We start from the raw sequence: 19,886 nt of genomic DNA, 5'->3' as shown, positions 1-19,886 counted from the left end.
TGAGCGCGGAGAGATAACACCTGCGGGCGCACGCCGAAGGAGCACGACAACCCCCGACTAAGAAATGCATCCGCATTTACGACGACGACGACGACGAAGGCAGAACTACGAGGCGTGCGCTCGCGCTGGAGGAATGCAGGCGCACGCCGCTCGATGGACGCAAGACAACCCCTGACTAATAAATGCATTTGCATTTAAAAAGACAACCAATTTGTGAAGGACCAAAAATACTGACTTTTATTCCCGCTGTGGATGCCGCGGGCGTAGCCCTGGCCGTCACTGTTGTCACCGAGCCAACGAAACAAAACAAAAATATCAAAAAGCGATTGGTGACAACCAAAAAGTGACCAGTTCCAGAGCAGTAGCTTGAACCCTAAGCTTACTCATCACTGTCGCCATCGCTCTCGTTGTCGGGAGTGGCTGGCTCAAGCGGGGCCGAAATCGAACACTTCACAAAGGCATCACGCACCATCTCGTCAGGTAGGCCGTACCAGGCGTCGTTAACCCACTGGGCTACCATGCTCAGGGACGGGCGCTTCACACGGCCAGTGGGGGTTGTGGGTTTGTCCGCCTGCTTCATCCATTCGTTGTACAGAGCCCCGACACGGTCCTTGAAGGGCTTGTTGAGGGATACGTCGATCGGCTGAAGCATCGACATCATCCCCCCCGGGATTACAAGGTCGCACTCAGTGTTGGCCACAGCCTTCTTGACCCGGTCCGTCATGTGGCCGCGGAAGAGAGTCCAGCATAAGCATCCTCTGGGACTTCAGCAGAGCTCCGAGACGCCTGCACCACACTATCCGAAACCATTCCAGCGCAGTTTCTTCATTGAAGAAACCCTTCTCGTTCACTTGCACAATGACTTTGGGCGAGAACGTCTCCTTTGGCAGGGTTTTCCGCTTGAAAAGAACGAAGGGTGGCAACTTGTGGCCGTCTGCCGTACAGCACAACATGACGGTGAAGCGGTTGTGCTCATTCCCTGTTAAAAGGTGGACCTGATGCTCTCCCTTTTCGGCGACGGTTCTACTGCTCAGCATAATTGAACCAGACCGGCATTTGGTCGGCGTTGCCGATCTGGCCGAGCAGGAACCCCCACCGCCTCCTCAGTCAGGTTCTCGACGTACCACTGAAACTCGAGCCGCTTCTCGTCGTACCTCTCCGGGAGCTTTTGCGCTACCATTGTGTGACGCCGGAGACTCAGCCTGTTCCGCTTCATAAAGTTCGTTATCCATTTCTTGGATATTTTAAACTTGTCGCGGTGGATGTTTAACTCATTTGCGACGTCCCGCGACTTCATTTCGATGTCCTCGTAGGACATGCTAAGGCTTTCTTTCCGCTGCAGCTGTACCCACTTGAGCACTTTCTCTTCAATTACGGGGTAACGTCCCTGCTTCGGCCCGCGAAACGACCGACGCGTACCAGCGCACGCGAAGATCCGGTCTTTCTGCTGCCGCCATCCCCGAGCACACTTTTCGGAGTCTCCAAACTCTCGTTCTGCAGCGATGTTGCTCTTCTCCTCGGCAAATGAAATCACCTTGCGCTTGAATGCCGTACTGTACTGGTGCCGAGCTTGCGGAGGCATTGTTACGGCAGGTCAGGAACGGTCACCAATGCCTCAACCGTGCCACCCGCAACACAGAGTGCTTTCCAAAATGGCGAGTGACTCGTGACTGGCTAGTGCTGGCTAGCCTCCATGCTGGCTAGACAAGGCTTCGTAGTGGCTCTAGTTGGTTCCAGAAACAGCTTTTGACCGGCGGCAAATTTGAATTTTTGCAGATGACAGCCCATGTATAGGTTGACTCCGCGTATAAGTGGACCCCCTAATTTTGGAAGGTCATCTTTTTTAAAAAAAAAGGTTGACTGATACGCGGCAATATGCGGTAACCACGTGGAAACCTGTTAGACTAGACCGCTGTCTCACTCACTTCCGATCGCTGTTTTTGTCACGCAAAACGTCGTGAAATCGTGCAGTGGCAATGAGAGAAATAAACAAGTTTTTTAATCGGTAATTTCTCTGAAATTAAATCCTTTTGTCCCCAAATAAGTGCTTAAGGGGGCAGTTGGGTCTTTGGGGCCGAAAAACGGTCAAAAAAAGTGTTTTCTCAAAAATGGAATTTTTGGCCTCCACGGCCATTTTTCTAACAGTCTGTAAATTTCCTCATCAAAAGGCATCATATTTTGTTGTTATTATATTATAATAGCATTTTAAAGTGCACTCTACAGCTCAGTTAGCACAGAATTCAATGGTGAAACGGCACTTTTCTTGCAATGCAAAGCTAGCATTTCATCCTCAGATATCTTGGCACCCAGAGCAGGTACAACTTTAATTCTTTTTGCTTCTGATACCAAAATGTGTGGAGAATACAATATAGGAAACAAATTTTTTAAATGGAGGCTTTGGAAAATTATTATTGTGTTCAATTGGCACCACCTGCGAGCCATTTCTGGCAGATTGCGGGAGAAGCGAAGTTCCCTGTGTTGTAAAACGACCAAAAATAGCTGAATCAAAAAAGTTCTTCCTATGTTGTATTCTTTAGTCATTTGTCTGCCTAGCCACGTGGTAATTGCCATTCTGAATGGAGTGGTTATTTTGTAACTGTGTCCCAAAATAATGGCAATTAATCATTAACTCAAAATATAATCAGCTTACAAAAAATCTAATAGGAGATTTGAAATCAGCACAAAAAACTCTATAACGCAGTGCAGTTTCATTAAAATTGGTTGGTAAATAAAAAATATAGCTCTAAGACCAGTCTGCCCCCTTAAAGGGCTGCGGGACAGTTGAACTTTCATCTGAATGAAACGTGCTAGTTGCCTTCAGTGTCCCTGTAAGCTTTCCTTTTTGTGCTTTTAGCTACGCATATAATGCTTGACAATCCCTCTAGCTTGTTCAGCGAAACCTGGGGTCATACCCTTAGCGTCACTGAGGGCCAACGGCAAAGTGTGTGCAAAACAAGTCCTCCCGTGCCATGACAGTTCACGAGTGGGTGCCCTTACATTGCCACATTACCTGCGACAACATGAGAAGGACACATTGACTGGCATTTCCTAATCTGACACCAGCTGCTCGAGAACCAAAGCAATCCTTGCTGATGTGTCTTTGCCTGGGGAAGGGCAAGTGTTCAAGCTGTACCTATTCAACTTGAAGGTCTGATCAACGTAGTGGCACATAGGGCTAGTGTTCCTCTCGTTAACTCGGGATGTTCAAATGTCGGTTGTAAATGAAAGTGATTCTAATCCGTGCTGAAAAGCCTTTGGCAACTCCAGCTGAACTTTATTCCTTCTGTCGTCGTATAACTTGGGCACCAATGTTCCTGACAGCATCATACTGGAAGGCAGCTGTTGTCCTGAATGGCCTTTTGAAGCAAATCTTCTACAATCGTGTACGGTTGCGAATTGAGCGCAGTCATTCTCTATCTTCTGGTCCAGGGCATGCCGTTTCACCCTGGTCACCACCATTTTCTTAAAAACATCCATGACGCTTAACTGATTCTCATATCAAAACCGGTTATATCACTCTCAAAAACACACCTATCAGTTCGATATGGGGTATAATTTGATGTAAGCAAGCTAACGAATTGGATGTCATAAAAGCATATAACATTTATAAAACACTTTATTAATTAATTAAACTGTCCTACTTTCGCACAAAATAGTCTTGCATCTTTTTCTGCTTGAATAACCTCGCTGCCCAAGACACTTCACACTGTAGAAAGGGTCAGAGCAGCTGAGCCTGCAACCATTTACATTTATTTGCGAAGAAGCATCAGTCTAGTACGAGCGAACCCATCACTTTGGAGGTTCTGGGCATAGGATCGTCGTTGCTTTCCTTGTTGCGCTGCTATCACTTGCGCTCGGCAACGTGGTCATCCAAACTCTCCCGTGGTCCAGACACCATTATCTACACTCGCAAACACGCCGACCGTTGATCCGGCAATGACGTCCAGAAATTCCGACAGCCTGCTCCACACTTTGGCAACACCTGCGGTGGTTTCGTTGCACTCATGATTTTCAGTCATTACTGGCACACACAAGCCAGCAGCCTTGAAGCAATTTCCAGTGGTTTCTTTAGTTACACCTTCCAAGAACCTACTTTGACAAAGTGCTGTTGGGAATCTCGTGCCTGACGGGGACATCTGACTTCTCACCGATTGAGTTCGACTCTGATTAACGATTGCCAGCTTAATTCACGGCGAAGGGAAAGTTGGCAGCTTCGTACTAGTTTTTCTTCTTTAATGAACTAGCTTCTTTAGTGACACTAACGCTAGCCACCACAGTAAGACTTCAGAAAAAGCCCACAAAGTGCGAACGACTCAAACACAACGAACGAAAAAAAAAAAAGCATGCCGGGCGGACCAGGCTCATTTTTTGAAAGAGGCGGTGTCGACTGCTGGCCCTGCATGGCTTCATAGCGAGAGCAAGGTGAGGGATGGGAGAGAGGCGCCCGCTGCCCGTGAGCGGCCAGGCTAGACCAGGCGGAACTTCTCCTCTGCTCCGAGGGAAAGCCATCTTGGGGGGAGCGGGCACTCTTGCAGCATTTCTCATTCGATATAGTGGTTGTTGCTGGTATTTTTGTGCGATACAAGCATAGTTTTTGCTATATATTCTAATTGTAAATGTACTCTGTCAAGAAATAGTTCAATATAAAAGATAATTCAATGTAAACGGGTTCGATATAGTCGGGTTTGACTGTACTTCAATTTAGTGGGTGCTTCAAATTCCACATACAAGGCTTTATGCTGCTTTAGATGGTTTACGAGCGTGTTAATTGTCGATGTTGGTGATTCTTCACAAGAGTTGCATACAGCCTCAGTTTGAAAATTTTTTTTTGGATGAAGTTACGTATACAGGCAGTAGATCTCGTAGTAACCCGCAGACGTGACCCTTGACACGGCTCCACAGGTGCTAAGGGGACTGTTGTTGTTGCACTCGCTTTGTGCCAGCACAATACGTGGACGAGAGCTTGGAGCCCTAATAACTGCTGTGCGGACGTTGGTCGCAGTTTCTTTCAAATAATGACAAGAGTAAATATTGTACAACTCTAACAATGGCTCGCATAGTTTGTCTATAGCGGTGTAGCACATCTCCAGTCGAACCCAACTGTATTAAACTTGTTTTTCATCGAATTATCCTTTTAGGAAGGGGAGCCGCGAACTAAGTGATGCGCTGTGGCTCTCCTACATTTATTTAGGTGCGTAAGGCCCGGCTGGGACTTGGAGAGCGGCGTAGACATGCCCAAGCGCTCGGTTGTGTTCGATCTTGTGGCGCGTGGCACTGCTGACGCTGCCGGGCAAGCACCGCTGATGATGATCTCATGATAACGATGACGATGGTGTCGCTACATCCTACGTGTATATTGAACAGTTTCTGGACATGGTATATTTACAATGAGAATGTATAGCAAAATTTGAGCTTGCATCGTATAAAAATAGCAGTGACCCCCAATATATCGCACAACAAATGCCACAGAAGTGCCCCTTCAAGTGGGCTTTTCGTCGCAGCGGAGGAGAAATTCTGGCAGACCGTAAAAGTGGCTTAGCCCAGCTGCTTATGGGCAGTGGACTGCGCCACTGCGCTGTAGAGCAATACGTCAACACACCCATGCAAAAAACGATCTTTGCCCACCCGCCGTGCTTGTTCAGATGGCTAATTGCAGGCGAATTGTTGCAATGCTTTCCTCATTCATTGTATTTAGCGTTGTTTGCGCTGTGTGGGATCTCTTCTGAAGTGTGGCTGTGGTGGTTTGTGTGTATGTCACTGACAAAAGGCCCATTGAATGTCTCTAGCTATCATATAAAGCAGCAGAATGTTTCTTTTGCTGTAAAGCTGGCAATCATAAGTCGTGTCAAATGCGGTGAGAAGTTGGATGTCCCCGCGCCACCCGAGATTCCCAAGAGCACCCTCAGCACGCTCCTCAGGCATGCCTGCTTCCGCCTGCTGGTGATGAGTTTCGAAATGCTCAGTGCAACAAAGCCATTGCCGCTGTTGCCGAATTGTGGAGTGAGCTTTCGGAGTTTCCGGCCACCGTTGTCAGATCAACGGTCGGCGAGTTTGCACGTGTGGACGATGGTGTCGTCACGATGGGAGGGTTTACGAGGAAAGTAACGACACTCCTTTGCCCACAACCTTTAAGGTGATTGGTTCATTCGCATTAGTGCAGTGCTTTTTCGCAAATGTGAAAGGTTGCGGCCTCAGCTGCTCCGAATCTTTAGACAATGCGGAGAAGTGTATACTGTCGCAAGTGGCAAAGTTATTCAAGCAGAAGAAGATACACTATTTCGTGTGAAACTAAGGCAGTTTCATAAATACCTAAGTGTTTTGATATATAAAATGGTGTGCACTTTTACGACATCCAGTTCTGTACCTGCCTATATCGAATTATGGCCTATATCAAACTGATTGTAGTTTTTTTTTTTGCGAGCTCGATATAACCGGGTTTGACTGTACATGCAGACACAGATGGCGGACTGTCTCCACGTGTGCCCCAAGCATTATGGCCAAGCTTCAAGTTTTGCTTCAAATATTTGATACCATGCATCTTGCCTCAAAAATTTAGTTGGTAATTTTTAACGACTGTATAGTCTGTATGAGCGCACACAATGACTGTGAATGCTGAAAGGTGTGTTTGACCTGTGGACGCCGGCGCTTCCATGAGTGTGCTGCATTCCACTTTAACGCCAAGCGTTGGCAGGTGATTGTTGTGGTGTGTGCCGGGCCTGCCTGGTCCTTCAGGGTGCAATGCACTTGCTTTGTGTTGCATTCCTGGACCACAGCTTCTGGCCGAATTATTCTATCTTGTGGCAGCAGGGGCCGTGCTGTAGGCTAGTGGCTGCTGTAATAGGCCTGGGTCTTATATAGCATGACTGAAAATGTCATTAGCATGACCGTCATCAGTGCAACCTCTGTCACTTCGCCTGAAGGGCCACTACAGGAGAGGCTGGCACCGCGATAGTTTTGACGTCACGATCGTAGGATCCCTGTTCATACCTTGCTGCGTAGCTGGTTTGCAGCGAGCGACATTTAGTTCAATGCATACTTTCTAAATGCACGCTTTTGTTCATTATGCACTTTACGCAATACACGCTTTCAATCTGCGTCTCAGGAAGGGACCGCAAACTTTGTCTTGTGCACTTTGAAGCGGTGGCTTTTTGGGGGGGGGGAAGTACAGGAAATTGCTGTTGCATGATTTCGGCCCAAATTCTAGTCCTCTGGTGGTCCTGAATTACCCATAGCCACGCACTGCAGTGCACTTCCTAGCCCGTGTGTAGCTGTGACAGAAAGCCCTAATTTGAAATAGCAGCTAGGGCCAAAGTCGTGACGTCATGCTATTTAACCTTAGCTCGATCTGCACTTAGTGCACTTCATGGCCCAGGTGTAGCTGGGCCACAATGCCCCAAGTTTAATACTAGTAGGGTGTTTGCTGCAATATAAACTGGGGCATGCAGGTTCGATCCATTGAGGATGTTTTGAGAGGATGTATAAAGAAGTGTGAAGAAGTGAAAAGTAGAGTGTAGTGTTGGGCGAGTTGGTTATTCATCTTATAACAATACAGTGCAACAGAAACAGATTTCAGCTAAGGCACACAGGATGAGACACAGCAGCGCTCGTCCTGTGTGCCTCAGCTTAAGTGTTTGTTTCTGTTGCACTGTATTGTTAAAGTTACAGGTAAAGTGGTTGCATTACTAAACATGCAAAAGCTATGGTAAGCTGTATGTGCATCTTCTTTGCAAGCATCTATTCGAACCTCTGGCACGTGTCCAGTAGCGAACAGCTGGCCATGCCCGACGTCCTACTTTTCCTGCAGAAATCTTTCAACGGCTTTGGGAGGCTGGAGACCAACTACCCTCACTCTGGGCCCCAGAACCAGGACAGCCAGCCAGCCAGGAGCTGCCAAAATGGAGCCCAGGGCAAGGTGAGGGCCCCTTTCTGTTGATAGAAAAGTGGCATGCATGCTGAGTCAAAGCAAGCTATATCGCATAGTGAAAAGTAATGTCTTCCAGGAAATATTTTTTCTTGCCACAGACAATGAGTGATGAAGTGTAAGATACAAAATGATAAAGAATAGGGCTTTCTAACAGTAATAATATTACACAACAGATTTAATACAAATTGTATTTAAAAAACTAACAATACCAAAAAGTAACAAAAAGATAAACAAAATAAAGAAAACATCGATGCCATTTTGCAAGGGGACACATGAAAAAAATTTTAAAAGTACAATTTGAAAGTAATACTGCACAAATGAGCTCTACAAAAGGTATTTACATGAAGCACTAGTGCCTACCGGTTATTGTTGGGTAGTCCTGGCTAATATTTTTCTTGCACAGAAAATAATGGATGCTAAAGTGTAGGTTATGATATGATAGAGGAAGAATGGGGCTTTCCAACAGCAATAATTTCAAACAACAGATGCATTAGCAATCACGAGAAATTGTGAAAACAAAAAAAGTAACAAATAAAAAAAAATTGATAGCCTCAGTGCTACTTTGCACAGGGTATACAAACAATTTGAAATATGCACTTTGACCATAGAACGCTTATAGAATAATACTGAAGGTCAAGTAGTGTAAGTCCGACACTTATTTGCATACAATAATATAAACATGAACAGCTGCGTGCTGCTCCAGAGCACTATGCCAAGGTCAACTCCGGGCCATCTTTGTGGCCCGTCTCTAGCAGTCGGCACGAAATGGTCTCGTCCGAGTAAAGTCGACACACTGCTGATAAGAGCTGTACGTGGCCTTTAGAACACGGCTGGATCTGTTTACAACAACGCATGCCCTTGATAGAGCGACCAGAGAACCCTAGCAAAAATTCTGATACGAATTCTAATACAGTCAAACCCGGATATATCGAACTCGCAAAAAACGGTCATTAGTTCGATATATTGTATAATTCGATATATAATGTTTAAAGAATTTGACAATGCACAGAACGTACCTCATCACTAACTGTTGTTTACTTGCAAGATACATGCTCCGCGGGCACACTAGCGCGAGAAATAGTCTCCGATCTTCTTTTGCTTCATCACTTTCGAAGCATTGTTGTGCACACACTTTTCAACATTGTCAAGTGACTCGAAACAGCTGAGCCCACAGCCTTCTATTGCCGCGCAGTGGCGGCGAAGAACGCTCAGCGCGTGAAGAGCATCGGAACATGGGAACGGGGCGGAACTCGTCGAGTCCTCACAGTTGAACACAGATGAACAAGGCGTACCGATGCGTCGTCAACCGCGAAAACACGAAAAGGGAAGCATGCGTAGAAGCGAGGGGAGAGAGAGCCCGCCGCGCGAGACTGGCGAGACAGCGGGAGAGTGTGGTCCAACCACTATTTCCAGAGGGTGGAGGTCAGAGCGAGCGAGAGTGCGAGCGCTTGGGCTAAGTGACTTTTCAAACTGGGGGAGAAGGCGTAGGCAGCTCGCCCAGCTGCCGCGCAGGAAAGCCAACTTCGGGGGCAATCTTGCGCTGCCGAAGTTCGATATATAGGTTGCGGCTGCCTTTTTTGTTCGATGTAGCCGTACTTTTTGCTATATATTCTCCCGGTAACATTATAGTGCACAATAATTGTTCGATATATGGGATAATTCGATGTAAACGGGTTCGATATAGTCGGGTTTGACTGTACACGTATATGCTTATTGCCACTTATAGACCTATCAGTTTGTATTAGTCTATTAGGTTTATCAGTTTGTATTAGCCTATTAATTCTATCAGTCTGTATTAGTCTATTAGATCTATTAGTCTGTATTAGTCTGGTAGGTCTATCAGATTGTATTAGTCTAGTAGGTCTACCAGAGTGTACTAGTTCTATCAGAACCAGTGCAAGTTCGAACAAAGCAATGAAACATGGCAACACATTTTATTATCAGGGTATACAGGCAAATTCCTCTGGCTGACAGAAATCTGGCTGAATAATTTAATGATACGTAAGTTCGTAACCTGATTAAGATCGAACGAATAAATTGCAATGCGAATCCACAAAATAGCTGCAGCATGCAATCAGAAAAAGCTCGTCAAACCTGTACAGTCCAGCCATAGGTACATATCGAGCGCATTAATGACCGATTGAACACCATTCCCGTTTCGATGCAACTAAACAACAGCATTCACCCTTCCGCAACATGCGATTAGAATGGAGTCTCTTCTTCGTGAGGAATTCCCTTGAGAATGAACAAAGGAGTCCGAAGCGCCGAGGTGACGGGTCAAAGATGGGTCGGGCGGCGGCGCGGATCACATTTGTCAATGTAAGGCGGGTGCTAGACACATCGCCAACACTTCTGGATGATGTGATGCACACGCTTTCTTTGATGTCAGGCGTTCGTTACACAGCATAGCAGACAGAGCAAAGATGTCTGGAGCCGCGAGGTGACGGGTCCATGATGGATCGCGCTGCGGCCTGGTTCATACTTGCCAAAGTTATACGGGCGTTAGACCCATCTCCCACACTTCTCGATGACGCGATGCACACGCGTCTGATGTGAAATAACGCTAGAAGCCGCTTCCTTCTAACCGTCTTCTTCCCGAACGTACACACACGCCAGCCGCACTTTGATGTTGTCGCCATATTGGCTACCCAACGAAGACCATTGGCATGGCTTGGCTTGACTTCAATGCAGTTTTTTCGGCTTAGTTATTTCTTGCTGCTCTTCTTGCAGCCTCGCAGGTATGGTCCCTTAGAGATCATATCGCAGGTAATGTCAGGTAAGGTGGCTTATCGCTGGCGCAGCACTCCCAGCTCCCATCAGCTCTTCATGTAGCGCATTTTTTAGGAGCGAAAATGAAAAAAAAGTGTTGACCTATTTTGCATATATATAATAATTTGGTTGGACATTTACGGAGATTTATTAGTGAACAAAACGCTTCATAACATTATACCAAATAAAAATTATTGCTCAAGGGCGATCATTTCAACCTTTTGTCTTATGATTTTCCGGAAAACATAAAAATTCAGGAAATCGCACTTTGCGGGTCCATTTGTATTAGTTTTTATTTAAACCAATACGTCTCTATTAGTTCGTATTAGAATCAGGTCTATCAGATCTATTTGTATTTGTAAACTAATACAAACTAATAGGTGTATTTGTATTAGACTAATACAACTTGTATATGAAACTTATAAAACTGATACAAGTTTGTATAAGACTAATACATGTCTTATACACCTAATACAAAAATTTATAAGACTAATACAAGTTTCTATTAGAATTTTTGCTAGGGAAGAAAGCGAAACTCAAGTGCGCACACCTGGTGATCGTCCGGGGTGACTTGATGCACTTTCACTGACCGTATGAAAGTGTGACGAATCGAAGTCACCTTCTGTGTCTGTGCTGCTAGCATCATGTGCAGATTCAAGCTCAGTCACATCGGCCGAAATTTGCCGTTTGCGTGGAGCATCGAGTGGCGAGTGGCATCAGCGAATAACTGAAACTACGTGATCTTGTCTCTCTGCCGGCGAAGCACATTTCGAAATCCCCCATTCGGCGGAAAAACGAAACTAGAAAGCGAAACTAACAAAATACTTCCTTCTTTACCATATTTGAATGGCGTTAGCGGTCCAGAATCACATGGAGATTGCCAAAATTTGAATTTGTATTCATAGATAGCATACTATCGATGAGATTAGGCACGGTCACGAAAGTATTAACTGCTGTGCACTCGAAAATGGTGGCTGTTTTTGTGGGGGAAGTAAAGGAAACGGCTGTTGCATGATGTTAGTCCAAATTCTAGTCCTCTGGGGGTCATACATTACCCATTGTCACACACTGCAGTGCACTTCATAGCCCGTGTGTAGCTGTGACAAAAAGCCCTATTATGAGATGCCAGCTAGGGCCTAAGTCCTCACGTAATCCTATTTAACCTTAGCTCTATCTGCACTTAGTGCACTTCATAGCCCAGGTCCAGTTGGGGCACAATGCCCCAATTTTAATTGATTGATTGAGTGTAGCCGGGTTTAACGCGCTGACTCATCGCAGGTAATGAGGTGCGCCGTAGTGGAGGGCTCCGGATTAATTTTAACCACCTTGGGATCTTTAACATGCGCCGAAATCTCATACACATGGGCGTTTTTGCTTTTAGCCTCCGTCAGAAAAGCGGCCCAATTTCAATACTAGTATAGGGTGTTTGCTGCGATATAAACTGGGACTGGGGCATGCAGGTTCCATTGAGGATGTTTTGAGGGGATGTACGGAGAAGTGCGAAGCAGTGAAAAGTAGAGTGTAGTATTGGGTGAGTTGGTGATTCATCTGAACAGTACAGCGCAACAGAAACAGACTTCAGCTAAGGCACACAGGATGAGACACAGCAGCGCTCGTCCTGTGTGCCTCAGCTTAAGTGTTTGTTTCTGTTGCGCTGTATTGTTAAAGTTACATGTACTGTAGTTGCATTACTAAAGCATGCAAAAGCTATGGTAAGCTGTATGTGCATCTTCTTTGCAAGCATGTATTCAAACCTCTTGCACATGTCCAGTAGTGAAGAGCTGGCCATGCCCGATGTCCTACTTTTCCTGCAGAAATCCTACAATGGCTTTGGGAGGCAGGAGACCAACTACTCCCACTCTGGGCCCCAGAACCAGGACATCCAGCCAGCCAGGAACTACCAAAACGGAGCCCGGGGCAACGCGGAGGTGAGGGCCCCTTTCTGTTGATAGAATTAGCTGATATCTTCATTCCAGCGAAGTGGCATGCATGCTGAGCCAAAGCAACCTTATGGCATAGTGAGAAGTAACGTGCCTGTAAAGCCCGCTCGCTGCATTGTACACCACAGGGCCTTGTATATTGCCCCAGCACGCACATTGAAAACGGGCAAAAGTGCTGTCAAGTCATGGCCAGACAAAAGTGTGCACAAGGGGAAAGTTTTTCCTCCCTCCTTGCCCTTTCGTTTCGTAGATGTTATTTTAGCATGGAGCTATTGTAGACATTGTTGGCATTTCTTTATCGGGAAGTCGCTTCAGTTGTGGCAGTTTTTCGAGCACTCCCGGGTTCACGTAAAGGTTGCTTCGCCCTGCTGATCGTGCAGTTTAGCAGTCCTCTTTCCTTCACCTGAGCTTCGCTTTTTATTAGCCATTCATGGCTGACTTCATCCTGCTGATTGCCTTGTCAGGGTGTCTAGCGACCGGGAAAACCGGGAAAAGTCAGGGAATATGTAACCACCGGGAAAAGTCAGGGATTTGTCAGGGAATTTTTCAATAAAGTAGTACCAGTCAGGGAAAACCACTTCGGGGCCTGCCCACACTGTTTTAGAATAGGGGAAATCAGTGTTGGAGTCCCCCAAGAAGATACACGAACGCAACACGTTCGCGGGCGACGAAAGCGTGATCCGCATGAAACGTTTTCTCGGCACGGTGTGTGCCGAGCGGCAGGCGCCGGCAGCATGGCGGCAGCACCAGTCGCAAAGTAGTGCGGTAGCTCCAACGGCCGCTTTTACCGCTTATCACAATCTTAAAATGCTACTCAAGGCACAACCGCACTTGTGCAGGAAAGGAGCCACCGCATGCACGAAATCGTCGACGAGGCAGTGAAAATCACGTGCAGAAACGAATCGCGTGCAGAAACTCGGCGTGCGGTTCACGCAGCTCGCAGCTGGTTTTAGGTTGCTGGGTGCACTTGCGCAGAGGGACGATATGTGTGGTGCCCAAATCACACGCACAATGCGCTTTTTTTCCACCGAATTTTAAAAGGCACCGCTTTTCGGGAGCTAATCTTGAAGGAACTTCTTTCTTATGACATCAGGAGCCAGAATTACATAATCAAAAAGGAACATGACATGGTTTAGCATGAACCGCATGCGGCGTTTTCTGCTCGCGAAAACGCGCCGCGCACGTCACAGGCGCGCTGACGCTACCGCGCGCTGCGCGCGGTGCTGCCGGCGGCGGCAAGGCGGCGGCTTCGTCCGCGGAGCTCGAGCGACCGCTTCTAAGCGCTCTCTTCAATGCCGCACAAGGCACGTACGAAGTTGCTTGTGTGGTAAAGGAGCTTTTAACGTGGGCGAAAACGTTACTATAAAACATCATCCGCGCCGCTAGTGAAAGCGCTTGATTGTGGGGTTTAACGCGCCGACGCAACGCACGCGATGAGGCGCGCCGTAGTGGAGGCCTCCGGATTAATTTTGACCACCTGGGGATCTTTATCGTGCGCCGAAATCCCATGCAATACCTGCCCGGGGTGGTAAGCCAAAGCATATCTGGCGGAGCCAGCCGGCTGTCTGCCGCCATGAGGCGCGCGGCTCCCCATTGGCGCAAGTCGTCAGGCTCCTCCCACTACCGCTCGCCACGGGCGTCATTTTCTGAGCGAGGCAGAAGCTGCCGCGCGCGGGAATCGTCGACGCGGGCGTCCAAAAATCGCACGCGCAACGCCGACGCGCCCGAATCGCGTGTAAAAACGCACCATGCGGTTCACGTTGCATGTCGAGCCAGGACAATCAAGAAAAAAAAGCAAAAGGTACTCGCTGAAGCGCGACTTGAAGCTTCTATCCCGCAAGACGTAACTGAAGGCAAGCAAACCTCAAGCTGAACGAACTGAAGTTAATCAAAATGCAATTTGAGAATCGGGGCACTTGCAACAAATGTATTTTTCCCTACTATAGAATGTGTTTTCTGTACGCTTTTTATATGCTTCACAGACCATTTCCATAGAATGGCGCCTGTTGTATAGGTCAGGGAATTTTGACTAAAATGGTCATGGAAAACATGGAAAAGTCAGGGAAATTGAATCAGGCAATTTGCTAGACACCCTGCTTGTAGGTCGCACGAATAACACGCAAGCGTTATTGTAGGGACAAGTAAATATAAAATCAGGGTATGTGGTGGCTTTTACAACGCATTTTATTAAAACCTTAACTCTTTCGTTACCACGCCTATTCAAATCGATCACCGGTAATCGATGATTTATATTGCCTATTTCAACATGTTGTAGTCTCTCCTACACCTAATGCGGCCAGTGGTTAGTCTAGGCGCTGCCCTTTTAGAATCAGTTTAAATGTTCCCGCTCCGGCGACATTGAGATTTTTGACGACGTTTTTTGCGAGCTGAGGTGCGTGTGTTTTTGAGGAAGGGGGCGTGGCTGCTGCACTTGAGGAAAAAGGACGCAGATCGTGTTTAGGCTGCATTACCATAATATTTTTTTTTTTTGTCAAAAGGCTCCTGGCAATACAAATACCAAATAATGCGGTTAGCTTTGTAATCCGGCAGCGTTAAGAGGTGATAATTACTTGAAAATGGCCCCAGCTATTCACTAATGATCTTTGGTTCGGACAAAGGGCAGCTTTATTCTCCCAAAGCTTATTTCTGATGGTCCCCCGCATGTCTAGCGAGTGTGCCTGTCATTTTCAACCAGTTTCCAGCAGTTTCGGTTTCGTTTTTGCATTGCGAAATTCATATTTGGCACTACTACGCAGTTACCCAACTACAAGCTCATTTGCCATGGCGCTTCCGTTGCCCGCTACTGCTCCTCAAAACAAGCATGCCGCTCATGCTTCCACTTTATCTACGCCTTGTTTCTGCAATAAGAGCTTCCGCTCAAAGTCAGACGATAACACCAAGTCGTCGGGTATCAGTTCAGACGAGAACGCTTCCAATTGGCCTTGAGCACTGCCAGCTGTTCACCGGCCAGTTTCGGTTTCATACGAGGGTATTTCCGGAGGTCTAGTGTCGCTACTTAGTACAACTGTCTGTTCTGGCAAAGTCTCCAACAGCCTTGTATTTATTTATTTTCAAAATTGTTAGGGGGCGCTGCAATGTAGTAGGCTCGTAGTGCTGAACTCGCTTTACAGCCCGACGACGGCTTGGTGAAAGCTTGCTGGGCATGATTCGAGCGCATCGTACGTTATTCCTGCAAGCAGGGCTACCTTAGTGAGTCAGAACATGATATTAAACCGCAAATGAAAGTTCTGACTGATAAGTGATCATCAGAACGTCAACAAGCATCTACCAAAGAAATGAAAGTTCTGACTGATAAGTGATCATCAGAACGTCAACAAGCATCTACCAAAGAGTTTGGTTCTCAACTCCAAGCGGATTTTTTCACATCGCTTGCTTGCCTTCAATATTGTGCCGGTCATAATCATTGACAAGGTGTTTTTACATCACGTGGAGGCTAATTTGAGCCTTTAATAATGTCAAACCACCAGATTTCTTTTAGAGAACCATCCAAAATAGCAAAATTTGAAATAGTGGTTGGGCTTCACCACATGGCACGGGCACCACGCGGGCTAACATTTTCTTTTATATCTTACAAATTGTACTGCGCAACTCAATTTTTTTTCTATGGCAGGTTTTTGAAATGTTTACCTACAAAATGTATATTCTAAATTTTTTCTACTACTGGTCGTTTATTATACAAAACTTACTTTTTCTTATTTTCTTCGACGCGTGGACAAAAATTTCGAATTCGATAATTTTTTTCGCAATCTATATTTAGGAAAACATTATTAAAACTGGTGTCGTTAGAAAGCGCGTCACTGCAATGTGTGCCTAACCAATATGTATAGCACAAAAAAAAATGTTTTGTTAGACCCTTCAAAATTGGTCAATTTCCCGCGGTAACGAAAGAGTTAAACTTGAGCTTTTAAGCAGTGCTAAATATGGTGGCTTATAATCACTGGGCATAGGGTACTCATTGATTTCTAGTTTGGTCATATGGTCACACTTTATGTGAGTGATCATCAGTTTTACTATACCGCTGCACTGTGCAGCAAGAGGCTATGTAGAGGACCCTTGACGATTATGCTAAGGGCCTCAGCAAAGCTGCTTTAACTGGAGGCCGCGATCATCGCCCTTGTTCTGCAGAAACACAGCCATCAGAAATTTTGTCTTTACTAAGCCATTTTTTAGCTGTGGTTCATTTACTACGAAGTGGAGTTTGCGTGACATTCGGGTTCATTTTAAACTGGTTCAACTACATTTGTATATGTATTAGGGGTGTGCGAATACTCGAATATTCGAATACGGATCGAAGAGTGCCGCCACAAATAATTCGATTCACAATTGGAATATCAACTATTTCGTTTGTATAATAGTCGAGTGGAGTTTCCGAACGCTCCTTGGCTTTGCGAAAGGGAGAGACGTCGGCGCACGCTAACGCAGTGCAGCTACCCAGACAACGCACATACATCCTAGGTAAGTGCTAGGGATGTCCCACCTGGGAGTTTGGGAACTCCCAGGGACATCCCACTTAAGTTCCAAAAACATCCCAAGTGAAACAAAAAAAGACGTCGCTCGAATGTCCCAGACTAGGACTTTGCTGGGAGGTCTGACATCCCATGTAGAACAAAGAAAGGAAATTTTTGGGATGTTCCAAAAAGGTGCTCGTAGGTCCTTTTCAGGACACGTTTGATTAATGCTTGTGGTTATAGCTCAACATTCCATTGCAATGGAGCTTTTCCTCCACTCAAGTGCACCATTAGAACTCTGCAAAACCTTGCAAAACCATTTTATTGGACGAATTTCGTACATAACAGAGATCATCAGTGGCAAAATCAAGCAGCACTTAAGTCTTAAAGGTACACCATACACTTTTAATACCACAGACAAAAGTTCTTTATAACTTCATGCATGACTTTACTTCTGTTTCTGACAACAAATTCGACTAGCTGAAGCAGAAGTGAAATTTCACATGAAAAATTTCTAAAGGTAGCACGAGTTATGTACAGAACGATAAGAATCGTCTCTTCTGTTTTACATCAGAAATGCGCCATGCACCCGAATAATTCATTTACAAAATAGGGTGAGCCTAATTTCTAAGCAATTTATGGCATAAAGAATAAGGTCTGAAAGTGCTGTACTTTATGAAATACCAAAAGGTGAAACACGTTTCACGACACAGGAACAGCACATTAGTGCACAGAAAGTTACTGAAAACCATTAAAAGGGCCATGCAGACAAAACACAAGTTTGGTTCATTAGAAAAATTGCCTCGATAGAAACTTTTTGACACGACTTTAAAGGGGCCATGCGGACAAAATGCAAGTTTGTTTTATTCGAAAAATTTCGTGTTCTACAGTGCCCCCAGTGCTTGTCCAGAAGCAAACGATGCCTTGTTCACTGCGAAATTAATCAATTTAAGGTAAAATTTTTATTTTCACGCCAAAACGTGTGTTTGAATGGCGTTTGCAGTGATATCATAAGATCAGGCCTTTCAGCTAAAGTTCGTGCGGAGCGGAGACTTGTTTACTGTTAGTTGACCAAGATGGCGCAGCGTCACCACACCACAGAAAGCAGTTTTATGTTTTTGGTTTGTTTGTGACCGCATTTAAACCTGGCTTGTTTTTATTCATGGAGAAAATAATCATTTTGTGAAACATGGTGCTTGCTCGATAAATATGGTCACGTAAGACACCGTCGCTTGCGTCAGTTGGCCAGTGTTGTCTGAGACAATTCCAAAGCCCCGCAGTGCTATGCATCTAAACGAAGCATAGTGCGTGCAGTACCAACAGCAGTACGCAGAGGTACTTCAATGTTTACGTGTGCTTTCCTAACTTCCACTGTTTGTCCCACCATTCTTACCGATATAAAAAGAATGTGCCCTAAATTTAAATGAAAATAGCTCTTTGGGCATGCTTATGAACTCTGCCTAATTTGCGTTTGCCGGCCTCAGCCAATCGCACAGCTCGGCATATGACATCATAGGTTCTGCTGCGGTAAATGAGCTAGTGGGTCGCATGGCCATTCCCTTTTTTTTCTAATTATGTAGCTTATTTGGGTGAAATTTACGTTAAAAGTGGTGTCAGCCTGATTCTACCGAGGCAATCTTTTGAAAGAACCAAACTTGACCTTTGTCTCCATGGCCCCTTTAAATGTAAACGTTGCTCAAATAAGCTACATAATTAGGAAAAAAGGGAATTGCCTGCGACCCACTAGCTCACTTCCCACACTAGGACACATGACACCATACGCACAGCCGTGCGATTGGCTGAGGCCAGCAAAAGCAAACGCAAGTTAGGCAGGGCTTATAAGCTTGCAGAATAAGCTATTTTTGCTTAAGTGTAATGCATATTCATTTTATAGCAGTAAGAATGGTGGGGTGAAACAGTGGAAGTTACAAAAGAAGAACCAGTGCATATTGCTGTTAACTACTGCGCACACTATGCTTGTTATAGCAGCACAGCACTGCGGCGCTTTGGGGTTGTCTCAGACGACACTGGCTGATCGGTGTAAGCATCATTGTCTTACGTGACCCTAATTGTAGACGTACCCCATGTTTCATGAAGCAATTAGTACCTACCATAATAAAACCAAGCCAGGTGCAAATACAGTCAAAAACAAAGCAAAGTTGTGAAGACAGTATGGTGGCGATATTTTGATGGTAAACAAGGCTCTGCAGTCCGCTGCAGGCAGGACGGCGCACTTGAAATTAGCTTGAAGACCCTTCCTTGTGATGTCATGGCAGACGTCACAACACACGATTTGGCGGGAGAATCAAAATTTGAACTTGCAACTGATCAATTTCTTGGCGAATAAAGCATCATTAGCTGCCCGACACGTGCAAAGTGCACTACAAAACCCCAAATCTTTAGAAGAAAACAAGCTTGTATTTTGTCTGCATGGCCCTTTAATGTGGCAGTCACACTCCCTCAGGCCGTGCGGCCACTTTTGAACAATACGGGGCTACCGTAAGGCATCGCTTTGCACCACACACACATAGAAATCCTTCGAAAGGCCAGCTGATCTAGTTCTGACTAATACAAAATACTAGTTTTAAAATCTACTGCAAATGAAAAAAAAAAGCTCACAATTTTAAACTTATAAAATAAAATTTTGGATCACGTGTACCTACATTCGAAAAGAATTATGTAAAACTATTCAACGTAAAGGGAGGACATTTGCTGTGTGCTTAGAAGGCATGCCAATTGGCCACATGATGACAAATTTGTTCTCAGCCAAATAGGTTTTCACCT

The 19,886-nt window shown here is 45.6% G+C and overlaps 1 protein-coding gene across 1 annotated transcript in view; it reads left to right on the top strand.

Moving 5' to 3' along the window:
* LOC144172646 (uncharacterized) overlaps window positions 1-19,886 on the top strand; it is a 138,700-nt gene that overhangs the window by 60,564 nt on the left and 58,250 nt on the right. The window contains exons 9-10 of the mRNA XM_077701288.1: window positions 7,805-7,912; window positions 12,508-12,621. Of these exons, the coding sequence (XP_077557414.1) occupies window positions 7,805-7,912; window positions 12,508-12,621 (222 nt within the window). The remainder of the gene's footprint in view (window positions 1-7,804; window positions 7,913-12,507; window positions 12,622-19,886) is intronic.

This window comes from Haemaphysalis longicornis, unplaced genomic scaffold (assembly GCF_048455015.1).
Source record: "Haemaphysalis longicornis isolate Haplotype H1 unplaced genomic scaffold, Haemaphysalis longicornis Haplotype H1 scaffold_25, whole genome shotgun sequence".
Taxonomy (NCBI): domain Eukaryota; kingdom Metazoa; phylum Arthropoda; class Arachnida; order Ixodida; family Ixodidae; genus Haemaphysalis; species Haemaphysalis longicornis.
The sequence above is the reverse complement of the archived record's forward strand: the minus strand, read 5'-3'. Positions and strand labels throughout refer to the sequence as shown.